General features: G+C 37.6%; 1 protein-coding gene across 1 annotated transcript in view; it reads right to left on the reverse strand.

The window, feature by feature from the left end:
* Positions 1-21,023, reverse strand: part of LOC135324713 (contactin-associated protein-like 4) — a 221,405-nt gene that overhangs the window by 64,410 nt on the left and 135,972 nt on the right. Inside the window, exons 4-8 of the mRNA XM_064501545.1 lie at positions 17,600-17,747; positions 7,892-8,095; positions 7,536-7,720; positions 5,044-5,187; positions 2,287-2,548 (exon numbers count right to left, since the gene is read on the reverse strand). Of these exons, the coding sequence (XP_064357615.1) occupies positions 2,287-2,548; positions 5,044-5,187; positions 7,536-7,720; positions 7,892-8,095; positions 17,600-17,747 (943 nt within the window). The remainder of the gene's footprint in view (positions 1-2,286; positions 2,549-5,043; positions 5,188-7,535; positions 7,721-7,891; positions 8,096-17,599; positions 17,748-21,023) is intronic.

The following is a 21,023-nucleotide window of genomic DNA, read 5'->3' on the forward strand; positions in this document are numbered from 1 at the left end:
TTATGTAAATTTCAACATTATCCATGATCATTACTGGCTCACAATCCTTTCCCAAATTAAAATAATCAACTGTTTAAAATTTTACATTTAATCATTACACACCTGTATAGAGGTAATGAGCTCTGGAGTTATGTTTAACTTTTTTCTTTTTTTATTCCCTCACAGGAATTTGCATTTTGTGTCAGTGAAACACGGAATTAATCTAAAAGAAACAAAGGTGGCATTGCTAAAGCACAGAACAAAGATTTAGGCCCTGTCTCCAAATCCCATGGCTGTTTCTTTGCTCTGCTTGGCTCTGCTTTCCTCTCTTTGCCTGCCTTACACTGCCAAACACATGATTTGTGAGTGTTTTAGATCAGAAATGATTCCTATTCTGTGTTTGCACCAAGAATCGTTTTTTTCTGAGATTTTCTCCCTCTTTTACATAGCCTTTTGAATTCTGAGGGGTCCAAGAGGGTTAAGGTTTTGATTTGTACCACAGGAACTGCTCTGGTTACTTACGGCATTGGTTATTGCTCAAGAAGAACTAGCTTTAAGCAGTGTAATTCTGCTCTCTTTATATTCTTACTTGAAAACTCCCATGCTTTGGTTCCTGTCCTTCCAATGAATATACCCTTTACAAGAGATCAAATCATTATGCATCCTAATCCTTTAAATGGTTTGCTGAGTACAATTGTAAACTGCATTTTTCCAGCTCGTTATTCACCTTTTAATTCAGTTCACATGTCCATATTACCACAACTAACTTGGTTTCTTTTCCACTAGTAATATTCTTCCTTTATGAACACAAAACATGAAATGTGTGTTTTTATCAAATCTAAAATAAATCTAGGATCGACTTACTTTTTGGATGATCGTCATTGTGTTTTGGCAGCCAAGTTACCCATCGCTTCTATGGCATATTCCCTCGGCTACTGGGCTCTGATCCATGCAGTACCCGCTCCAATCTCAGTCCTGTTTCCTCATCTTTATACAATCTGTGAAATCCCATGTATCCCTCCCATCTCTCTAACTCCATCTTTCCCATCGGGAACTCATCTCTCATTACCATTTTACCCTTCTATAACAGAGCGGTAAAATTCAATTTGTTTACCTAACAAACGGGAAACTCTGAGCCAGTTCTGAAGCACGGAGCGCCAGAGCATAGTACACCGCTGACAAAGCACTGCCAGGCGAAGGCACTGGTGTTACCACACGGTGATGTTACTGCCTCTCACCATTTTTGAAAAAGTCGTGGAAGATGGAGTATTTGTCAGTTAACATCGTCCTTGTCTCACTTTGAATGAAACAAAGAGATTCCCGGCTGCACCAGCAGCCTCAAATCAAACGATAACAGCACACAGAAACACCGAGGAGCCCCTTGGGGAAACAGGCAGTGCCCTTGCTCCCAAGCTAGGTGAAAATAAGACAGAGGAAGTTGGGAGTGCTTCTTAAGATCCTCATCAGACATTCTCTAACATGACTGTATCTTACTACATTTTCTTCCTTCTCTTGTCCTTATATGCTCATTTTCAAACAAGGGGTGGCTTAAAAGAAGACTAAAGCGCATGCTGTCTGGAAACCTCTGCTCCAGCCCTGGGGCTCCCTGGAAATCAATGCACACTACCAAGTGCAAATGATCTAGTCTCAATTCACTGATTAACTACAAAAGTGACCCTTTAGCTCTCAGTCATTCAGTCTCCTCAATTTTCTATTTCTTCTTGTCGTTACCATGCATCTTTCCTTAACACGAAGTCAAGCTTTCCTCAGTTTTTTGGCACACAGTCTAATATTTGGCATTCTCTGCCCACATTTAATAGAAAGCTCTTTAATTGAGACCTCTAGGAAAGAACATAACACAATATATATAATAATGTATAACGTTATATACAAATGAGTTACTTGATCCATTGTGAAAACACTGACAAATGGCAACATCTTAACACCTCTGCTTGGCAGAGCAAGAAATTAACTTTTTGAATTTCACAAACAAAAAAGCTGCTTAGATGTCTCAAAATGCTCAGATTATGCACATGAACTTTACATATGCAAACTAAGAACCCTACTCTGCAACCTATATTCTTACAAGTAATTTTTGATCAGATAATCACAGGAAGAGACACATATATGCATGTTTGACAGAAAGGAAAGAACTGTTTTGGAAACATGGGATTAAAATTCGTATCAATAAAGATCAGGTATACACACACACTAGTCATAGAACCAAGTCACTGATGTAAGTACTAACCAACATGAGTTATTTTTTCCTGCATAGCAATCTTTTTCTTCCCTCTCCATTTCTGTTACCTGCAGTGATGTCACTCAGTGCTTTTCCTGGTTTATAAAGACTCATTTTAACTTTCCCATCACTCAGATATAGGAGAAGACCACCTGAAGCCTGGTGTAGTTTAGTAGATAACAGAAGTCCCTCTTTGTTCCAGGTGCGAAACTGGAAACTGATGGATACTTCCTCTTGCCCTGGAGTGCCAGGCAATGCCAGGTAACTACTGGAGCTCAGAAATGTAACAGGAACCACTGGTGGCTCTAAACATGAGAAGGACATGTTGCCCTAGGAAAAAATGAAACAAGTACAGCATTAAGAACATTTAGAGAGAAACAGTCATGGGAACTTTTGTATAGAAACCACACAGTTTGAAAACATTATGAATAGAATCTAATATTTATAATACCTGGCTGTGTTAATCTAAGAATCAAGTATGAATATGTAAGAATGTATAATTCCGAGAAATGTTTACCAAATTGTTTCACCGGAACAGACTAACCTGCTTAGGCAAAGAGTGGCAAGAACCTTTGAGTGAATGAAGTGAGATCCTAAATTACCTAGGTAATTAAATGGTACTTCAGGGTTTACACAGACCTAATCTGTTTCTATTTTGGCTCAGCCTCAGGAAGCATTAAGGATTTGACAGATTTCTGAATGTCAGATGAAATGCCACTGAATTGGTACAAATATTTACAGGGGTCTAAATGCGTGTATGCAGAGAAAAATGTTGGGCTGGGCTACCGAGCATTTGTGATAGTGTTAAATTTGAGGAAAAACATTTCGTTGGACCAAGGAGCAGCCTTTCCAATTCAGTACAACTGGAGATGTGCACTGACCTTAATTTTCATTTTCACAAATAATCAGAGAATATTGCGCATATAAACTCTTATTACATTCAAATACAAAACATGCATTTTATAAAGTGGAAGGACCTTTGTTTTCCAGCAGGCCCATATGGATCAGATCATAAGCTGTATTTAGGCACCTAACCTTTATTTTGTGCGTGACCGTTTCTGAAATCACTGGTTCTTAGATACCTAAATAAACTTGAGGATGTGCTGGTTGACAAACCCTGAGCTTAAGCTGCATACGCAGTTATACTGAGTGACATAAATAAGAAGACTGGAACAGCAACAACGTATTTTCTGGGTCTAGTGTTAGAGTTAGTTAATACTTCGTGACTCTTCCTACAGATACAGGATGTACTTTGATCTAATGACTTGCTGGCATCATTTCAACTATAACTAATTTGTTCTGTACAGATGATTACTAGAAGAATAATGTCTCCAGAAAATCAAGTACATTTAACTTCCATTCAACAAACAGCTTTTAAACTTTTAAGCATACATAAAACTTTGACCTTATAGCACAAAGCTACAAAATCAGTTTAAGAAAAATACGCACTAGCCCACGGCATGGCAAGACATTAAAGTTTATCTGTTTTCACTTCCTTCAAGGAAGATATATAAATAAATAAAATTTCTGTCTTATGAACTCAACTGCAGAGAGATGGATAGTCAACTGAACTGACCCCTACTCGAAAGGCAATCATCAGACTAATAAACCTTGTTAAACACTAAAAGCATACCATCTGCAGATTCCCCCTCTGCATAATTTGGACAGCTGCCTGACACTGTATCAGGCCGTATCCTGATACTGCATATTTAACAAGGACTCTGTGGTAACACACATACTTCCTGGCACACTTACGTTATAAAACATTTCCTAAATAGTTCTGAAAGTAGCACAACAGTTTACATTATTTGAGAAACAGATGATATAATCTTCTACAACAGTAAGTTTACAGTGTCCTTTCCCCTAGTCCTCAGTGACTCTTCTGCAACTGCCCTCCCCCCAGCATCCATCAGCATCACGAACAGGATATGTATGGAGGTATCTGCTTAATGGATTTGGGAATACTTCAGGTGATGTTCACATGAGAAGTAAATCAGAGGAGATACCATACATCTGTTTTTCTGGGACAGGACCAGATCTGATTCATCCTATTTCGAATCCATAGATTTGGAGCTGGAAAGCATTTCATATTTAGTGATTTACTTTGAACTTAGTCTTTGTATCGTATCTCTGTGGCTGCTGAAGATTTTAAATATTGCAGATAAAGATTGTTCTTGTGCTAGCTTTGAAGAAACAATGAACTTACTTAGTAAAAACTACAGAAAACTTTTGTTCACACACATGCTGGAAGTTAGTAAGTTAGTGAAAACATTTCTCTAAATGGTCTGCATTTGTCTACTACAACTGCTGGCTGTGTCAAAACAAAGGCACTACACCCACCAACCTAGACTACAGCTCTTAAGACCAAGGTGGGTATAAATCAACAAACAGAACTTATTTATCAAAATTATAATGCTCTAGAGGAAACAGAATGTATCAGTGTCTTCAGCAACAGAATGTTTATAAAACGCACTGCTGGAGTTTTCACTAGTGAGGTGCAGAAATTATAGCCAGAGCTTTGATGACTTCAAATACATCTTATACTCACTTGCTTCTGTACCTGCACAACAATAAGATATCACACACACATCTAAATACTTGCAAAACGGCTGAAAAATACAATGTATCCTGCATGGTCTACTGGATGAATCTCTACAGCAGCAGTGCAAAGTTATCCCATTTAGGCAATTCCTTGATTTTCTTTCATTGAGCAACACAGATTTTCCTAGAACTGTGAATTTACATGTTGCATATGAAAGTGGCTGTGGGTTTTTTATTTTCTTTCTTTTATTCTTTTATTCTTTTTTTAATTATGCATCTCTTACCACAAAGTAGATCTGAGATTTATGCCTCTTGGCCAGGTCAATAATGTTCACTCCATTAAAATAAACATTTTCAAAACACCCATGAAAGTTCTTGCGTGACAATGTCCCTGATTTTCCAGGCACTGGGATCCCTCCAAAGCTGAGCTTAGAAAGAGAAGAGAAATCAATAATACTATTAAGTAATTTTCTAATGAAAAAGGTTATCACTAGCGTAAGAGCAGAAGTCAAAGACCGGCCACAACTCAATCCACTAATTCTTAGCTATTTCCTTGTGTCATATCTATGGATTAAAAGAACGGGTTAACAAAATGTAGACTGTATTGAATTATATGTATGCATCAACATATTTTGAAATGTTGGCATTTTAGAGGATGCTTTTAACAATAGCTTGGATATAGAGTCTTGCCAGTTTTCAGGGTCAATTACAGTTGCAGTATCAAGGGGAAGATGGACGAGGCTGGACAATGCTAAAAGGGAGAAGAGAAGTCTCTAACTTCTTTAATAAATTTGAGTCTGACTTCTCCACTAAAAAAAAATAATCAAATTAAATTATTCTATGGCAGTTTAAACCAAATGAAAGGACATATTTCTTTTTTAATCTCACAATGCTTAGTTAGCCTGTGCAATTCCTCCATGTGATGTTGTAGCTTTACTTACATTCTGAAAGAGATTGGAAGATTTAATAAAAAAATAAATAAAACAAATGCATGGAGACCTATTAAATTCAAAAATATCACTCTGTCTCAGCAAGTGCCTGAGGCAGAGACTGTTAGAAAGCAGTAGATTATTTTAGAAAAGGATTGTTACATGGTTGACCTGAGTCATACTCTGGTCCATGTTTTTACCATAGTAAAGCCATAGTGGCATGTGGGTCCCATCACAAACAGGATGCTGGCTTGGGAGACCTTGTCAACTCAGCCATTCCAAAGCTATTTTGATTGACATTCAAAATGGCTGTAAGAAAAGTCAGTTTAAACAAACTGAATTCCTACAATTTAGAACTAATGAACATCCTGAAAAATTATTTCTGAAAATAATTATTTAAATTTTATACATTCTAATTCACAAAGGTTTTTATAATATTATAAAACTTTTAATTTTTAAATTTCACTTCACAGTTAAAGTAATTTTATGAAAAAAATCAAAATGAAAGATTCTGTATTAAACACCATAACTTATAAGTATCATTAAATTATTACATTGGGAAGCTTTGATTGCCAGAAATGTGTTACTAAATACAGTGAATCAGACCTTGGGGGAAGTTTCAAGGCTTTTTTCAAGTTTTTGCATTAAAAAACCCTCCTTTCTACCTTGTTCTATCGGTAACATCCATAATGCAAACTATAGTATGTGGAATAGAGGAAAAATAAATTTGTAATACTAGTTGATTTACTAAAATAAGTTTATTAGCCACAAGCAGTTAAAAGTTACATGCATTTGTTATGTGCGCCCCCCCCCCCCACCTTTTTTTGTATGATCCTCCAAGCTTGGGTATTGTGTCTTTGATTCAGAAATTTTAAACAAGGTCCTGTCTTTAATCAAGTGAATAACATTCTTGAAATGCAACATTATAGACATGGAACAAGAGAGAAAAAGAGGAGAGCATTCAAATCACCACTTTGAAGTCTATGACCTCTCAAGGACAATATCAGACACCTCCAGAAAGTAGTTTTAGAACATCCAAATTAATATTTCTTCTACTAATTTAAAGTGCATTCTCCTGCATTTAAAGTGTCCTAAGAAATCATTTACTTCTCTTGCATGACTCAGTCAAAATCAAGGATAATAACTAACAGAAGTGAGTTAGTTGCCTAAAAAGTAGGTGTTACGGCACTGATTCAGAACTTGAATTGATAGAACAAAGTAAGATTTGTGCGTTCAAGTGCGTTCCCTGTATTCTACAACTCATCATCTCCTAGAAACAGGAAGGGAGCAAACATAATGCAACTATTCACCAACTTACAGACCATGAAATAATGGTCTATGGATCATATTTGGGAAATTCTTGCACGACGTTGCACATACTCCTTTTCATGAATCTACCATTTGTGTACATGAGATTTGTTCACAGTACCTTTGCCAGATTTACTAGGAGTTTAAATTTTTACCTACACACTTCTGAAATGGGTTTTAGCTATATTGATTTACCGTAATTTTCATCAAATCATAAAATAAGCAGTTTGATTTGGGGCTCATTCCTCTTCTGTTTGCACAGTGTTCAGCACATCTGCAGCACTACCGAAACAAAGACAACAGTAATGATTCTGAGATGAAAAAGATGGTCTATTGAAAATTTTTGGGCTATAAGTCTGGTAAGCTTAGCATTAGTAAGCTAAGAACACCTCTCTTTAATCCATTCCTTCAGGAGATAAAATTGCCTAAAGTCTAAAGCTCTACAAACTTCTCTAAGTAAGTTCTATCCCCTCTGCTTATTTCATTGCATTTATGTAACAAAGTTAATAAATGTAATAAATGAAAGGTAATTTTCACACCTCATAATCAAGGTCCAAATAACTGAATTCTCCTTTTGCATCAAAATGATGAGTATGTTTATCCACTGTAAAGTTTACTTGATTGTTAAAATGCTCAATGAGGACAGAATGCCAATGTTGATCATCCAAAAGGCTGCCCAGGGTAATATTAATTTGGGCATTAGAAGAGTGAGTTTTAGCATCACCTTGAGAGGAGAAAAATAAGAAACTATTAATTTCACATAAAAAAGTATAAATATTCAAATATATACTGCTAGCTTATGGTATACTATACATTAAAATCAGCTTAATAAAAGGAGTTTTACTCCAATAACACTCAGGAGCTACATTAGACTGAATAAGACTGTAGCTGTTACCTAAATTAATGAGTAAGGACAGCTTCCCTTTAATTAATTCCAGTGTTATGTGGTCTCCATTTTGTCCTTCTCTGTGGAGGAGAATTCCATCACTTTGCATTGTCTTAAACTTCAGAGAAATCACATCTTTCAGTGCACTCATGAGTTTTTGATTAAATGTGTAAATTAGACAACTTTTCCCATCAAAACCAACCACCTCGGACCCTAGAAATAAAGAAATTGAAGATAATGTATAATGCTATGTCTAAAAGAAACAGTTGCATATAACTTCAATACTATTAAGGCCCACCACTAACATTCCTACATTTACCTGTGCCCAGTAAAGAGGAGTTTGTTAATGCTATTCCTAGTATTCCACAAATGTTAAGACTGGCCTATGCTAGTGATGCTGCTGTTACTAAATTATAAAACAAGGTGAGCTGAAGAGATCACAGCTTCTATCCCTATCTAGTACTAAAATCACACACTGAAGCATCTTTGTTGCCTTGGAGCCATGAAGCACATAGATCATATTGTAAAAGCAGAATTGGCCAGAGTGAGAATTGCTGTTAAATTCTCTCTGCAATTAATTCTAATTAACAAAACAAATAAGAAGAAAATAATTTCCCTTATGTTTAACTGATTATCAGGGACTTCATGGCAGACTATAAGTTCAAGCCACTATTAAAATCAATCTGGATAGCTTTACAGTAATTCAAAATAATATTATGGCATATTATTCTAGGAAAGAAACAAAAATACTCTAAAAGGACAACCTGTTAGTTATGAGTAGGGCCTGGTTCTCTTTTCATCAAATGTTACTTTGTTGATATCATAAATGTTATTTGAATTGCAACTTTAATTAAGCTGAAATGCAGCTTTAGAACTTGAACACGGGTTAATAATGACTCTGTATCATCAGTCTTCCAGTATAGCCATATAGTCACAGAATCACACAATCACAGAATCACTGAGTTTGGAAGGCACCTCTGGAGATCATCTAGGCCAGCTGCCTTGCTCAAAGCAGGGTCAACTAGAACAGGTTGCTCAGGGCCATGTCCTGCTGGGTTTTGAACATCTCCAGCAATAGAGACTCCACACCCTCTTGGGGCAACCCATTCCAGTGTTCCATCACCCTTGCCATAAAAAAGTTTTTCTTGTATTTAAAAGGAAGTTCCTGTGTTTCAATTTACGCCCATTGCCTCTTGTCCTGTCACTGCTCACCACTGAGAAGAGCTTGGCTTTATCTTCCTTCCATCAGGTATTTATAAGCATCGATAAGATCTCCCCCGAGCCTTCCCTTCTTGAGGCTGAAAAATCCCAGCTCTCTCCCTGTATGAGAGATGTCCCAGGCCCTTAAACATCTTTGTGGCCTTTTGCTAGACTTGCTCCAGAAAGTCTATGTCTCTCTGGTACTCAAGAGAGCAGAGCTCGCGGGGAGCTCCAGACTTGACAAACCACTCCAGATGTGACCTCAACAGTACTGAGTAGAGGGGAAGGATCACCTCCCTCAAACTGCTGGCAATGCTCTTCCTAATGCCTATGGCCCAGCGTGCCATAGACCTTCTGTGCTACAAGGGCACACTGCTGGCTCATGTATTGACCTTGGTGTTCACCAGGACCCCCATCTTTTCTGCAAAGTTGCTTTCTATCTTTTCAATCACCAGTAAAATGGTTATTTTTTCCCTCGATGCAGGACTTTGCACTTCCCTTTGTTGAACTTCATGGGATTTCTGCCAGCCCATTTCTTCAGTCTGCTGAGGTCCCTCTGAATGGCAGTACAGCCAATGGTTTATCAACCATTCCTCCCAACTTTGTATCATCTGCAAGATTGCTAGGGGTATAGTTGGTCTCATCATCCAGGTCATGCATGAAGTTGTTAAACATTATTGGCCCCAATATCAAACCCCTAGGATACATCACAAGTGACTAGGCTCCAGCTGGACTTTGTGCCACTGATCACCACCACCCTTTGAGCCTGCCAGTTCAGTTTTCAGTTCACCTCAGTGACCAATTATCTAGCCTGTACTCACCAGCTTGTCTATGAGAATGTTATGGCAGATAGTTTTGAAAACCTTGCTGAGGTCAAGATAAACAGCATCCACTGCTCTCCCCTCATCCACCAAGCCAGTCATCTCACTGTAGAAGGCTATGAGGTTGGTCAGGCATGATTTCCCATAGAGAAATCCATGCTGATCACTCCCAGTCATCTTTTTGTCTTTCATATGTTTGAAAATAGTTTCCAGGGCTATTTACTCCATGATTTACCCAGGGGTCAAAGTGAGACTTGTAGTTCCTCCTTCGTGCTCTTCCTCAAGATAGGAGTGACATTTGCCTTCTTCCAGTCCTCAGAAACCTCTCTTGATCACAACTTCAAAAGTAATCAAGAACTACCTCACAGTGACTTTGGTCCATTCCCTCAGCACTGGGGTGTGCATCCTGTCAGGTGTCACAAATGTGAGTATGATGTCCAGTTTGTTTAAATGTTCCCTCCTGAACTGAGGGTAAGTCTTCCTTGCTCCAGACTTTCCTACCAGTCTGGGAATTCCTGCGGGCAAGTGCGACCAGTAGAGACTGAGGCAAAGAAGGTGCTGAGTATCTTTTCTGTGTCCTTTGTCACCAGGTCCCCTGCCCCATTCAGCAGCAGGACGACATTTTCCCTAGCCTTCCTTTCGCTGCTGGTGTACATGTAGGAGCCCTTCTTGTTGTCCTTCACCTCCCCTGACAGATTCTATTTCAGATGGGCTTCAGCTTTCCTAACCCCATCCCTGCATTCTCAGACAGTGTCTATATTCCTCCTGGGTTACCTGACCCTGCTCCCACTTTCTTGTATGCTTTTTTTATGTTTGAGTTTTGTCGGGAGCCCCTTTTTCATGCATGTAAACCACCCTTTTTGTCTTCAAACATGTTGAGCTTGGAGGAGGTGATGCTTGAAAATCAACCAGCTGGATCCCTCTTCTCTCCAGGGCAGTCTTCCATGGGACTCTTCCAAACAGATCCCTGAAGAGGCCAAAGCCTGCTTTCCTGAAGTCCAGGGCTGTGATCCTGATTTTTGCCTTATTCCCTTCTCTCAGGATCCTGAGCTCCACCATCTCCTGGTCACTGCGGCCAAGGTTGGCTCTTAACTTCACATCCCCAACCAGTCCTTAGCTTCTGAGAATCAGGTCCAGCAGAGGGAGTCTCCTTGTCTGCTCCTTAATCACCTGTGTTAGCGCACCCCCTGGCTTGCTTCTGCCCTGCCTTTCAGAAGATATTGGGGTGGTTAAAGTCCACCTTGAGGGGGGAGGACCAGGGCCTGTGAACGGCTTCATCCAGTTGCCTGAAGAAGGCCTCATCTACTACTTCTTCCTGATCATGTGGTCCATAGCAAACACCCACAACAACATCATCCATGTTGGTTTACCATCTAATCCTAACCCACGAATTCTCAGCTAGCTCGTCATTCATCCCCAGGCAGAGATCCATGCCTTCCTGTGGTGTGCTGCTGCCTCCTCAGCATGCTCGCCTTTCTTTCCCAAGGAGATGGTGTCCATCCATGGAAGCACTCCAGTCATATGAGCTACCCCACAACATCTCTGTGGTCCAAAAGAGACTGTAGCCCTTCAACTGCATGCAGACTTGTAATTCCTCCTGTTTGTTTCTCATGCTGTGTGCGTTAGTGTACAGGCACTTGAGAGAGGCTCCCAGTTGTGCTGATTTTCCCAGTCATGCTTGATACATGCCAGATCTCCTCTGGCAGTATCACTGGTGCCCATGTGGAAGATCAGTGGTGGAAATAGTCTCAGGGCTGGACAAGCCCTGTCAGTCCCTCCCCAGTGTCCTGGATATGAGCCCCCAGCAAGTAGAAAACCTCCCTAGACAGCAGGTCGGGTCAGCAGACAGGGGCCTCCATCCCCCATAGCAAGGGGGGGACTTCAAAAGACATCTTGATTCCACATGACAATAAACAAAATAATAAACTGCTAAGTTAAACAGATGAAGACAATAGCAACACCGAGGAACTTTCACTATATATGTGTGTATGCTTCCTGACTTTGTCACATTCATACTTTCCATGACTATGTTGACAGGTACCATCTTATAGGCTACATGACAGTGCCCCAGGGAAATCTACTTTCTGTTTGTGACAGTGTTTTATCTAGTTTCTTTCAAGGTCACATGCATGTACTTTATGTGAATAAGAAAGAACTGATTTTAGCCCAATAATATAAAAGAATATCTGTCAAAATCAGTGCAGACTGAACAGGACACACACAAAGGAACTGATAACACTATGAAAAGCTCATAGAGTATTCACAGTTCATAAGTAAAGAAGAAGAAGGTAATTGTCCTTGAAAGATACATTTGTGAAATAAATGAAGATGTAAAGGACATTCAATAAAATATGAAGTTATTTTTCAACTGACTGGTTGACATCTTCCAAGCCAGTGGAAACCCATTATCTATTTACTAACTTTATTTAATTTCACCAAAAATATCTCTCCACATTGCTGGCATGGAAAAGAACTCAATTAAAACTAACTATAGTATTTAAAGTCAGTCATTTATATTCCATTTTCAAAAACTCTTGTCAAGTGAATGCTATGTTTTTAAATGTAGTTTTTTTCATTTTCCGCACATCTGTTAATGTGCTTCAAACCTAAGAAGAATTCATTTACCAAGTGTACAATGAATAAATATTACATTCTACCGAAAAAGGAATCCTAGGTTGCCTATTTTACTTCATTAAGTCATTGAATGAATGTGAACAGTGAAAGCATAAATCAATGTCATATTTAAATAATGAATTCTAAGTTTAATAGACTCAATAAAAAGTAGGCACTGCAATAATATAACTTTGTATACTGTCACGTATATATCAAACCAGCTAACTCCTGGTTATCAGTAGGCACTGATAACAGCAAGGCTTTTATATTGGGAGCATACTCTCACTATTAGTTACTTTGAAAGCTAAGTATGCAAGTACGAACGATATTGATCCCTGCTCTCCAAAATGTCTTTCACTCTTCTGCAGTACTATCTCATAAGCAGCAAAACAGACTCAGTCCAAATTTGGAAAATAAACAAAACCAAACTTTTTGCCCACAAATATGCATGAATGAAGACTGTCAAAGGACTGCAGCTACTAATCAAAACTTTTATAAAGTTTCTCATCCCTACTCTGTCTTCACCAGCTATGTATTACCACTATAAATAAAGTTGTGAGAGAGAAAGTTGGATCTCCTAAAGGCTTATCAGGATAGAAGGTATGAGCTCAAATACTCAGGGTATTACAATGTTTTCCTTCTTCATTTTTGCCATCTGCGATCAGCTCCTAATAGTCCCTGGGCTTGAACATCCGTCTCCATGTTTTTTGTCTATTCTGCTGTTATAAATTAGGAAAATAAAAAAATGTTGATTTACTTTATGAACTCATGTCTTTTATTTCACAATTATTATCATAAAGGTGTGCCTGCTCTCAAATTATATTAATCTAAATCCTTACCATACCATGAAAACACCTTTGGAAGCGATTAAATGCTTCAGAACAATTGGGAATCCTGGAAGCCTGTTTACACACCATAGGATCAAGAATTCTAGAGATCTAGAGGAAACGCTTTAGCTGCAATATTTTGGTTTGAAAAATGTTGACTTGATTTTTGCTGATCTCTTCGGTTATGGCAATTATTCAGCTAATGCTTTATATGAAAAAAACTTAGAACAATTCAAACTGGTATTTTTTCCTGTTTTTAGATACTCTTATTCCTGACTAGTTGTATTATAGAATGAGAAATCTGTCACTGGCCTGTGCCAGTTTTGGACAGAGCAGACCTGGAAAGGTGCATGGAGTTCAGAAGAATTAGGCAAGGCAGGACTGCTTGAAACAAAGCTTTAAAAAAATATGTCATGGCAAGATTATTCATAATCAGCCACATTTAAAATTAACTTTTTACAATCACATTCACACCAAGCCCTTGAAAGCACATCATCCCAGTCATGAATAGTGTGGAAAGTCCTTTCTCTGACTATGTAGTTGTGTCATCAATTTTATGCATTGCAGCTGCGAAGGCGATGCTCACACAGCCTTATCCAGCTCATTTAACAGTGTTAGAGCCAGGACTCTGGCAGAGGGTTTTCTTATCACAGTATCTATGGTGCAGTGCTAGGCATTGCATCTAGCAATGTTTACCTTCCAGGTACCTTTCTCCTACAGTCATATACCACTGTCATTTAATACATCTTTCTGCCTGTCATATGAACCAGCCATTACTCTTTTCTGATTGTAGCTGCCGTTACTGTCTTTCAGAGGATGGAATGAGCAAGAGAGGGTTGTAATGAAGGCAGAAAAGACCATGCCAAAGAGGTTTCTAAGTTCCATTTTTAAGTGCCAGGGGATAGTTTGACTTAAACTTGAATGTCAAGCATGACTTTATCCTCACAAGCTGACATTTCAGCAGGCAACAAACCACAAAAAACTTCTGCAGAGATGCATCAGTTTCTCTCGCATACATTGAATAGGAAGAACCAGCAGTCAGAGCCCAAGAGTTTTTGTTTGTTTGTGTGTTTATTTTTTGAAACACAGAGTATCTGTTTTCCAATCATGGCATAAGCAGATTCAGTCTACCCATATGAAGCCCAGCATTGTACCTGCAGGTAGAATACATCTTTCTTTTTTCTATGAAAAAAATGCTAGAGGCAGGTGTAAGAAACTGAGGGACATGGCAAAGGCAGTAGGGTAAGGAAAGGGAAGAAATAAACATGAACACAGAGGAACCCTTTTAATATTGCACTTAATTCCATCATTGACTACTCCTGTTTGGCCTTTCTTTTCCAAAAGTGCTAAGAGGCAAAAATGGCAGGACTTCTCTTGGATGTCTGCATTACAAACATCCAAAGTATGACAGCCTTCGCCCAAAGAGTTTATAATCCAAAATGTGTTCTGTATGAAAAACTAAAGAAATTCACAATAACCAGCCCTATTCTGTGGATATCGCTCATGGACATCACTGATCTCAGTGAGATTGTAATAAAAAGGCATGAGGACACCAAGCTGTAAGTTCTTTGGAGCTGGTATTTTAGCTAGCAGATAATAGAGCAGACAAAAGTAGTGCTAACAATTCCCCAGCATGTATTACTTACCTAAGAAAGTATTTACCTCTTTGGAATGTAACAGAAATAAATTTATCTGTATTACTCTATGGATTAGTGAGAATAACTTTATATCATCTTTGTAGTTCTAGTTTAGTTGCATAATTTGTAACAGATATCACTGAAGAAATTGTCAGATTTTCACTTGAATACAGGGCATAGTCTATATATTCACTGGTAAAGGGAAAGGGACTTGCTTACTTTTACAAGATAGGATCCACTGAGCTGACCAGAATGAACACCTATCTCCAAGGGGTAGGAAGAAGAATTGGAAGGAGTGAATCAAAGCTAAAGCAGATATCACTGGCATTTCTCCTTTTCTTTAGTTTCTGGTCTTGCCTGGAATAACATACAGTAATTCAAAAATTGACAGACATTACTACTGTCACAGTAATGACGTGTCCTATATGTGTCGGACAAATGTAGGAAAAATTAAGAGAGTAAGAATTCACCTTTGAAATTATTAAATATTTTTAGAACTATAAGACTGAAATCATCCGGTTTGTCTTCAACAAGGACTGCTGAATTGCACCAGTCATTAGAAGTACATGATGATTCTAGATGTTCCAAAGAATTAAAGTGCTGAGAAAGTCTGTAATTAATTTTGAATTAAAAGGTTTATAGATACTAAAAATAAACATTTCAAGAACTCACAGCTCACTCACATCATCATCACTACAAAGAAAGCCTTGACCAGCTTAAGAAAGCTTTCATATTTGTAATACTATCAGATTCTTTATGTGTTGTATTCCGATGTATATTGGATCAACTAAATATTCTTTTTAAATTCAGCCTAATCTTGGAAGATAAAGAGTTACCATTGATTTGTTTCCATAAGCTCTCTATACAATCAATACTATACCAAATAAGTAAAATACAGAAAGAAAACTAATCTTACTCTAATTTCTGACCACACATAAAATATTTTAACTATGTAACTTGTTATTCTATATGTTTTATTGCTTTTAATAACACAGACACTGTCCTCTTGTGCCTTATATCCTTGTAGGTTTTCCATTGGCAGCATGGCAATAGGGGTATGATAGGAGAAAGCCGTAAGATACATCATAAGAGGTGACATAGAAAATTACAGTAGTGAATACAGATAGTGAAAATCTAGATGGGAAAGAGTGTCTCAGTTTGGAAATGTTTGAGAACAGGAATTTAAATATTTCCTAATGCATAAGGTAAAGGCCTGGGAAGAAGCAAAGTGGGTTACCTCTTAATGAAGCTCAGTGACAGGAAGGAATGGGGTCTTTTCAAGTATCACAGAGCATATTGAGACTTGGTTTGTTAAATACATGTGGGATGAAATTCTGCACTGTGGCTCTAGATGAGATTTCAGGTGCGATACTCAGATAAGATTTCAGCTTAAAGTCATCTGTTCAGCCTCCATTTTTAACCTTAAGTAGTCCTGGAGCCTAAAACAGTGGAGTGGAAGTTGAATCTTGGGGATATTTCTTAGTTACAGCAGCATCACTAGATTGTCCTAAGAACCACAGCCCTGTTCTCAGTCTCCAGATGGATGTCACTCAAGAGTTCTGCAGGATTTTAGCAATATGTCTCTTCCACCCTTCTCCTGGTATGAGCTATCTGATTTGGGATGGGGCTGCTTACCTAATTTCTGAGATGACCTAATCTCCTACAGACAGATAGGAGATTTTCAATAGCCTTAGTTTGTGCTTTTTTATTCATTTATTCATTTTATTTATTTTACAAAGCCCAGCATAAAAAGGAAGATCCAGAGAGGTGTTTTATTGATGTTAAATTTAAAATGACAGATCAGATACTAATGAACAGAAGGAGAAGATATATTTAGATATATGGAGTATGTTGAGAAGAGAACAGCTTTGTGAAACATGACTTAAACATGGAAGTTGAAAACAAAATAAAAGATGAAAGTGTCTAAAACAAGCAACCAAAAAAGCTGCTTAAAATAGACTCTGCTTCCCTCATGGACAAAAAAAAGAAAAAAAAAAGGGGGGAAATAAAGAGCAGTAAACAACTTGCTAAAAGAAAAATATTTTTAAAAAATCAACGGATGACAATAACAGGAAGACAATAACAGAAAGAATTACAGTGTCCGGCAAATCAATGTAACTTGCACTTATGCTTTTGTCTCCTATATTCTTATTTCACCTACTAATCTCTTATTAATGACATAGAAACTTTTCTAAATGTACTCTTTAAATAAATAATAACTTTGAAGTGTCCCTTGTTTATAGGTGTATCCCTCTGTAGCAACTCAGGACCAAGATCATATATACCAAAAAATGTAAACATTTTCCACATTTTGCCTTCAGGCAGAAAGTATAAATCTTAAAATTAGTTTTGTAAGAAAATCAAAGAAAAAAAAAGAGTTTGGGGTAAATCAGTCATTGAATTTCATTCATACCATTCATTCTAACACAGAAAGACCTGGAAAATAAGCATCAAATATTCTTAGATGATGCAGAAATAACAAAGTCTGCACAGGAGGGTATTGAATCAGTAATATTCAATAATAACATTAAGCTTATAACTCTACTTCAAGTGTAATTTAGGTATTAAAAGACAATGACAAATAGACATTTCATTCAGCTGATTCAGCAAAACACTTACTGTACGTGCATCCATAGACTTCAATGCGCATTCCAATTCTACCATTGGGATTCCAGTCCAAAGGCACAAAACGGAGAAATCTTGCTTTAATGGAATGCTGAAGCTTATAGTATACAACACTGTCTGCATTTGTATTTCCAGAAAAGGCCTAGAAGAAAACAAAAAAGAGATGAACCACGTCTAAATTGAATTCAGAAATATATGGAAACATCGCTGATCTTTTCACTTTATGTCCTTATCTGGCAAACAGCCAAGCACAGGAATAAATTTGTTCATGGATCGAGTTTCACTAAATTCTATAGGAATAGCAAGTCAATCAGTCTTGATTCTTCTTCAGGATCAAGGGTTTAGCTATCTGTCTATTTAGAATAGATACCACACTCACAAAAATATCTTCCGTCTTCTAAAATTTAAATGAGTGAAACACTGCTTCAGAAACAAACATTCCTCTGTCAAAGTATGCAGAAAACACTGTCATTTCAGTATATTGTTCCACTCAATATTCTTTTATAGGACAATAGTGTGAGCTCTATGATTTCCTCTTACCTAAGGGTTAAATAAATTTCAGTACAAACTTGTACTTTAGTTGTGCAGTATGCTGAATCCAAGTAGTTCTCTGCATAATCACTGACCATGATGTGGAAAGACTCTGGCTTCCAGCTAAAGAAGCCAGAGTATTATGAACGGGTTTTAATTCAGTGTGTTGTTGAAAAAGAAAAATCATTTTCAATTTTTGTCCAGGCAAGAGATAAAAAAAAATAAAAAGACTATTATATAGAAACATTTTTTTGCAGAATTTAAACCGTAAGATTAATTTTGCTTTCATTACATAAGGAAAAGACAGATAAAACGTAAAGAGCTTTGAACATTAATATCATGAGTCATGAACTTTAATATCCTAAAGATTGGATAATACCTTCTGACTTTGATGGTATAGGTGTATAGGTTTTTCTCTTTGCCTGTTTGTGATAAGTGAAGCGGAAAGAAATTGTTCAAACATTTTGGGTTTAAACATCTGATAAATTAGACAGAAACAGCTCTCTGAAATGTTTTGATTAGCAGAATTAAAGACTACACATTTCAAGATATCTGAACAATGTCATTGCTACAGCTATGAGTCACAGATGTTGGACTACAGAAGTATAAAGAAACCAACATAGTTGTGCAGCTTTCCTTTGCATAATTTTGAAGCAGAGGTAAGCTTCATTGCATGCATTATGCACCCTCATATGTGTGAATCTCCCCACTTTCCCTCCCCATACTAATAAAATTTCAAATACATTGCAATCTCCGAGTGTTCAGTATGAAAAAATACCCCCTAATAGTAGTGACTAGGCTTATTAGAACTAGCCTATTAAGCCAGTAATAAGCAATGAGAGCAACTCTAAATGCCTACCCCACTTTCAGCTTCATGTTTCCTAAACTCACTATCACAGCAGGTGAAGCTGGAAACATCCTACAACAAGCACAGGAGAGCTGCTGCTATTTCCAGGGTGAGACCCACCAGATCTCTCGTCCCTTCAAATCCTTATTTGCAGTCTGTGACAAATGTAACTGCCAGTGAATGTGCCAATTAGTTTGCTGACTGCGCCAGAACCCAGGCCCCAGAAGTTCAAGCACTGTGAGCAAATGAAGGGTTTGATTAGGATTTTAGGTTTATTTCCGAGATCAGTTTCAGAGGACAGCCACCACATGAAAATTAGTTGGTAAGTTTTGAGTACAGAATGCATATAGCCTGATTTTTTACTGCAGGGCATACTTGAGCCAACTTTACTTAACGTGAAGTTAGGTTTCTGAGTTCAATAACAGTCTATAAGTAATTCAGACTACCCCTTAAACTGTTCAGAATGGTCAGTTTAGAAATCTATACTTTCTAGCTGTCATATTACAAAGCTTTTATGAGGAAGGAACAGATTCCAAAGTATATCAATTAAATATTAAATGAGTCTCTTATTGCTGGAATTTATATATTTTAAAGATTAAAATATATAGGGTTTTCTTTTAGTTTTACACTTTTCACAAGAAAGAGAAAGGGAAGGCAATCAGACAGTTTTTCCTGTTTACTACGAATACTAAAGGAATATCCAAAGCCTATGAAAGTAAACTGCAGACTTGCTAGAGAAGCAGTGTATTCAGCTTGACAGATACATTGCTGTCTACACATTAGATGCAACTGCTGTTTTAGCAATCATTTAGACACACAACTAGAGCCACATAATAAGCTTCCTCTTCCCATCCATATCCCTTCTTTAGACTATTCAGATTACTTCATTCTCGTGCCAAATCACTCGTAGGGACCATGCCATTATGCTGGATTATGCAGGAAGCAAAGTCTTCACAACCTACGTAGCTGCCTGATGATTAAAAACACTCAGTGTGACCCTTGGTTAATATGAACATTACACATAATAAGCATTGTGTTTACATAAATATTAATAGGGCTGTAAAGCTATACCCTCCAATACAACTGCCTACCGAATCTTAACTGGTGCTCTTACATACACTATACTGCTTTTTAATTACATGAAAACATGCCATCTCCCTCAAGGAATGCCTTTTTTGAGACATGGAGGCACTCTACTGCAGTTTAGCTTTGAAAGGTAGCAGGGGCACTCGGCCGTATAGTCACCGAAATAAGATAGCTCTTCATGGCCTAATTTATGCCACAAAGGAGGAATATTCCATGCCCTGCTGAAGGCCAAAGTGCAGACCTATCCTCAAACTTGTTTTTACCTTCCTGCTCAGTTTCAAACCCCACAGCTTCTTTACTGTAAGCTATTTTAACCCTGCTTTGAAGACAGAGTTATTCAATTCATTATGGCATCAGAAATCATCCGAGTGCTCCAGACTGCATTAGCGAACTGAAATCCTGTGTGGAGAAGGGCATCACCAAGCTCAGAAAGGCTGTCAAGGCAAGCTTAGCCAAGAGAAATTAAAAGGGAAGTTCTTTGTTTCTCTCGCCATCATCTCTCCAGAAAGAAAGGAAATTTTTTTTTAGAAATAGGATAACACCCACATCACATCCAAAACTTCCTCATGCAGGCAAAAAACCCTCTATATATTAAACTGTGTATGAGATGCATCTGTGCTGCCTATACAGAGTCATACTTTAGATTATGCAGAAAGGATGATGCTTATTTATGAATGTAAGATTAACAATAAGATATACTACATATTCACTGTAAGACATACTATAGCAGTAAATAACATGCATAGTGTTTTTACACATAGTGCACATATAGTAAATTGTATAAACAATACTTTATAGTAAATATAATAAATATTACAATTTTAAATATGTATATTTAGATACAAATTTGAATTTGATATTAATTGGCAAGTATTAGAATGGGATCCCAAAATGGATAATTTTGTCAGAAGAGGAAGTTCAGCAGTGAGCTACTAGAATACCTCAAGAAGGGTC

The sequence above is a fragment of the Dromaius novaehollandiae genome, chromosome Z (assembly GCF_036370855.1).
Source record: "Dromaius novaehollandiae isolate bDroNov1 chromosome Z, bDroNov1.hap1, whole genome shotgun sequence".
NCBI lineage: Eukaryota > Metazoa > Chordata > Aves > Casuariiformes > Dromaiidae > Dromaius > Dromaius novaehollandiae.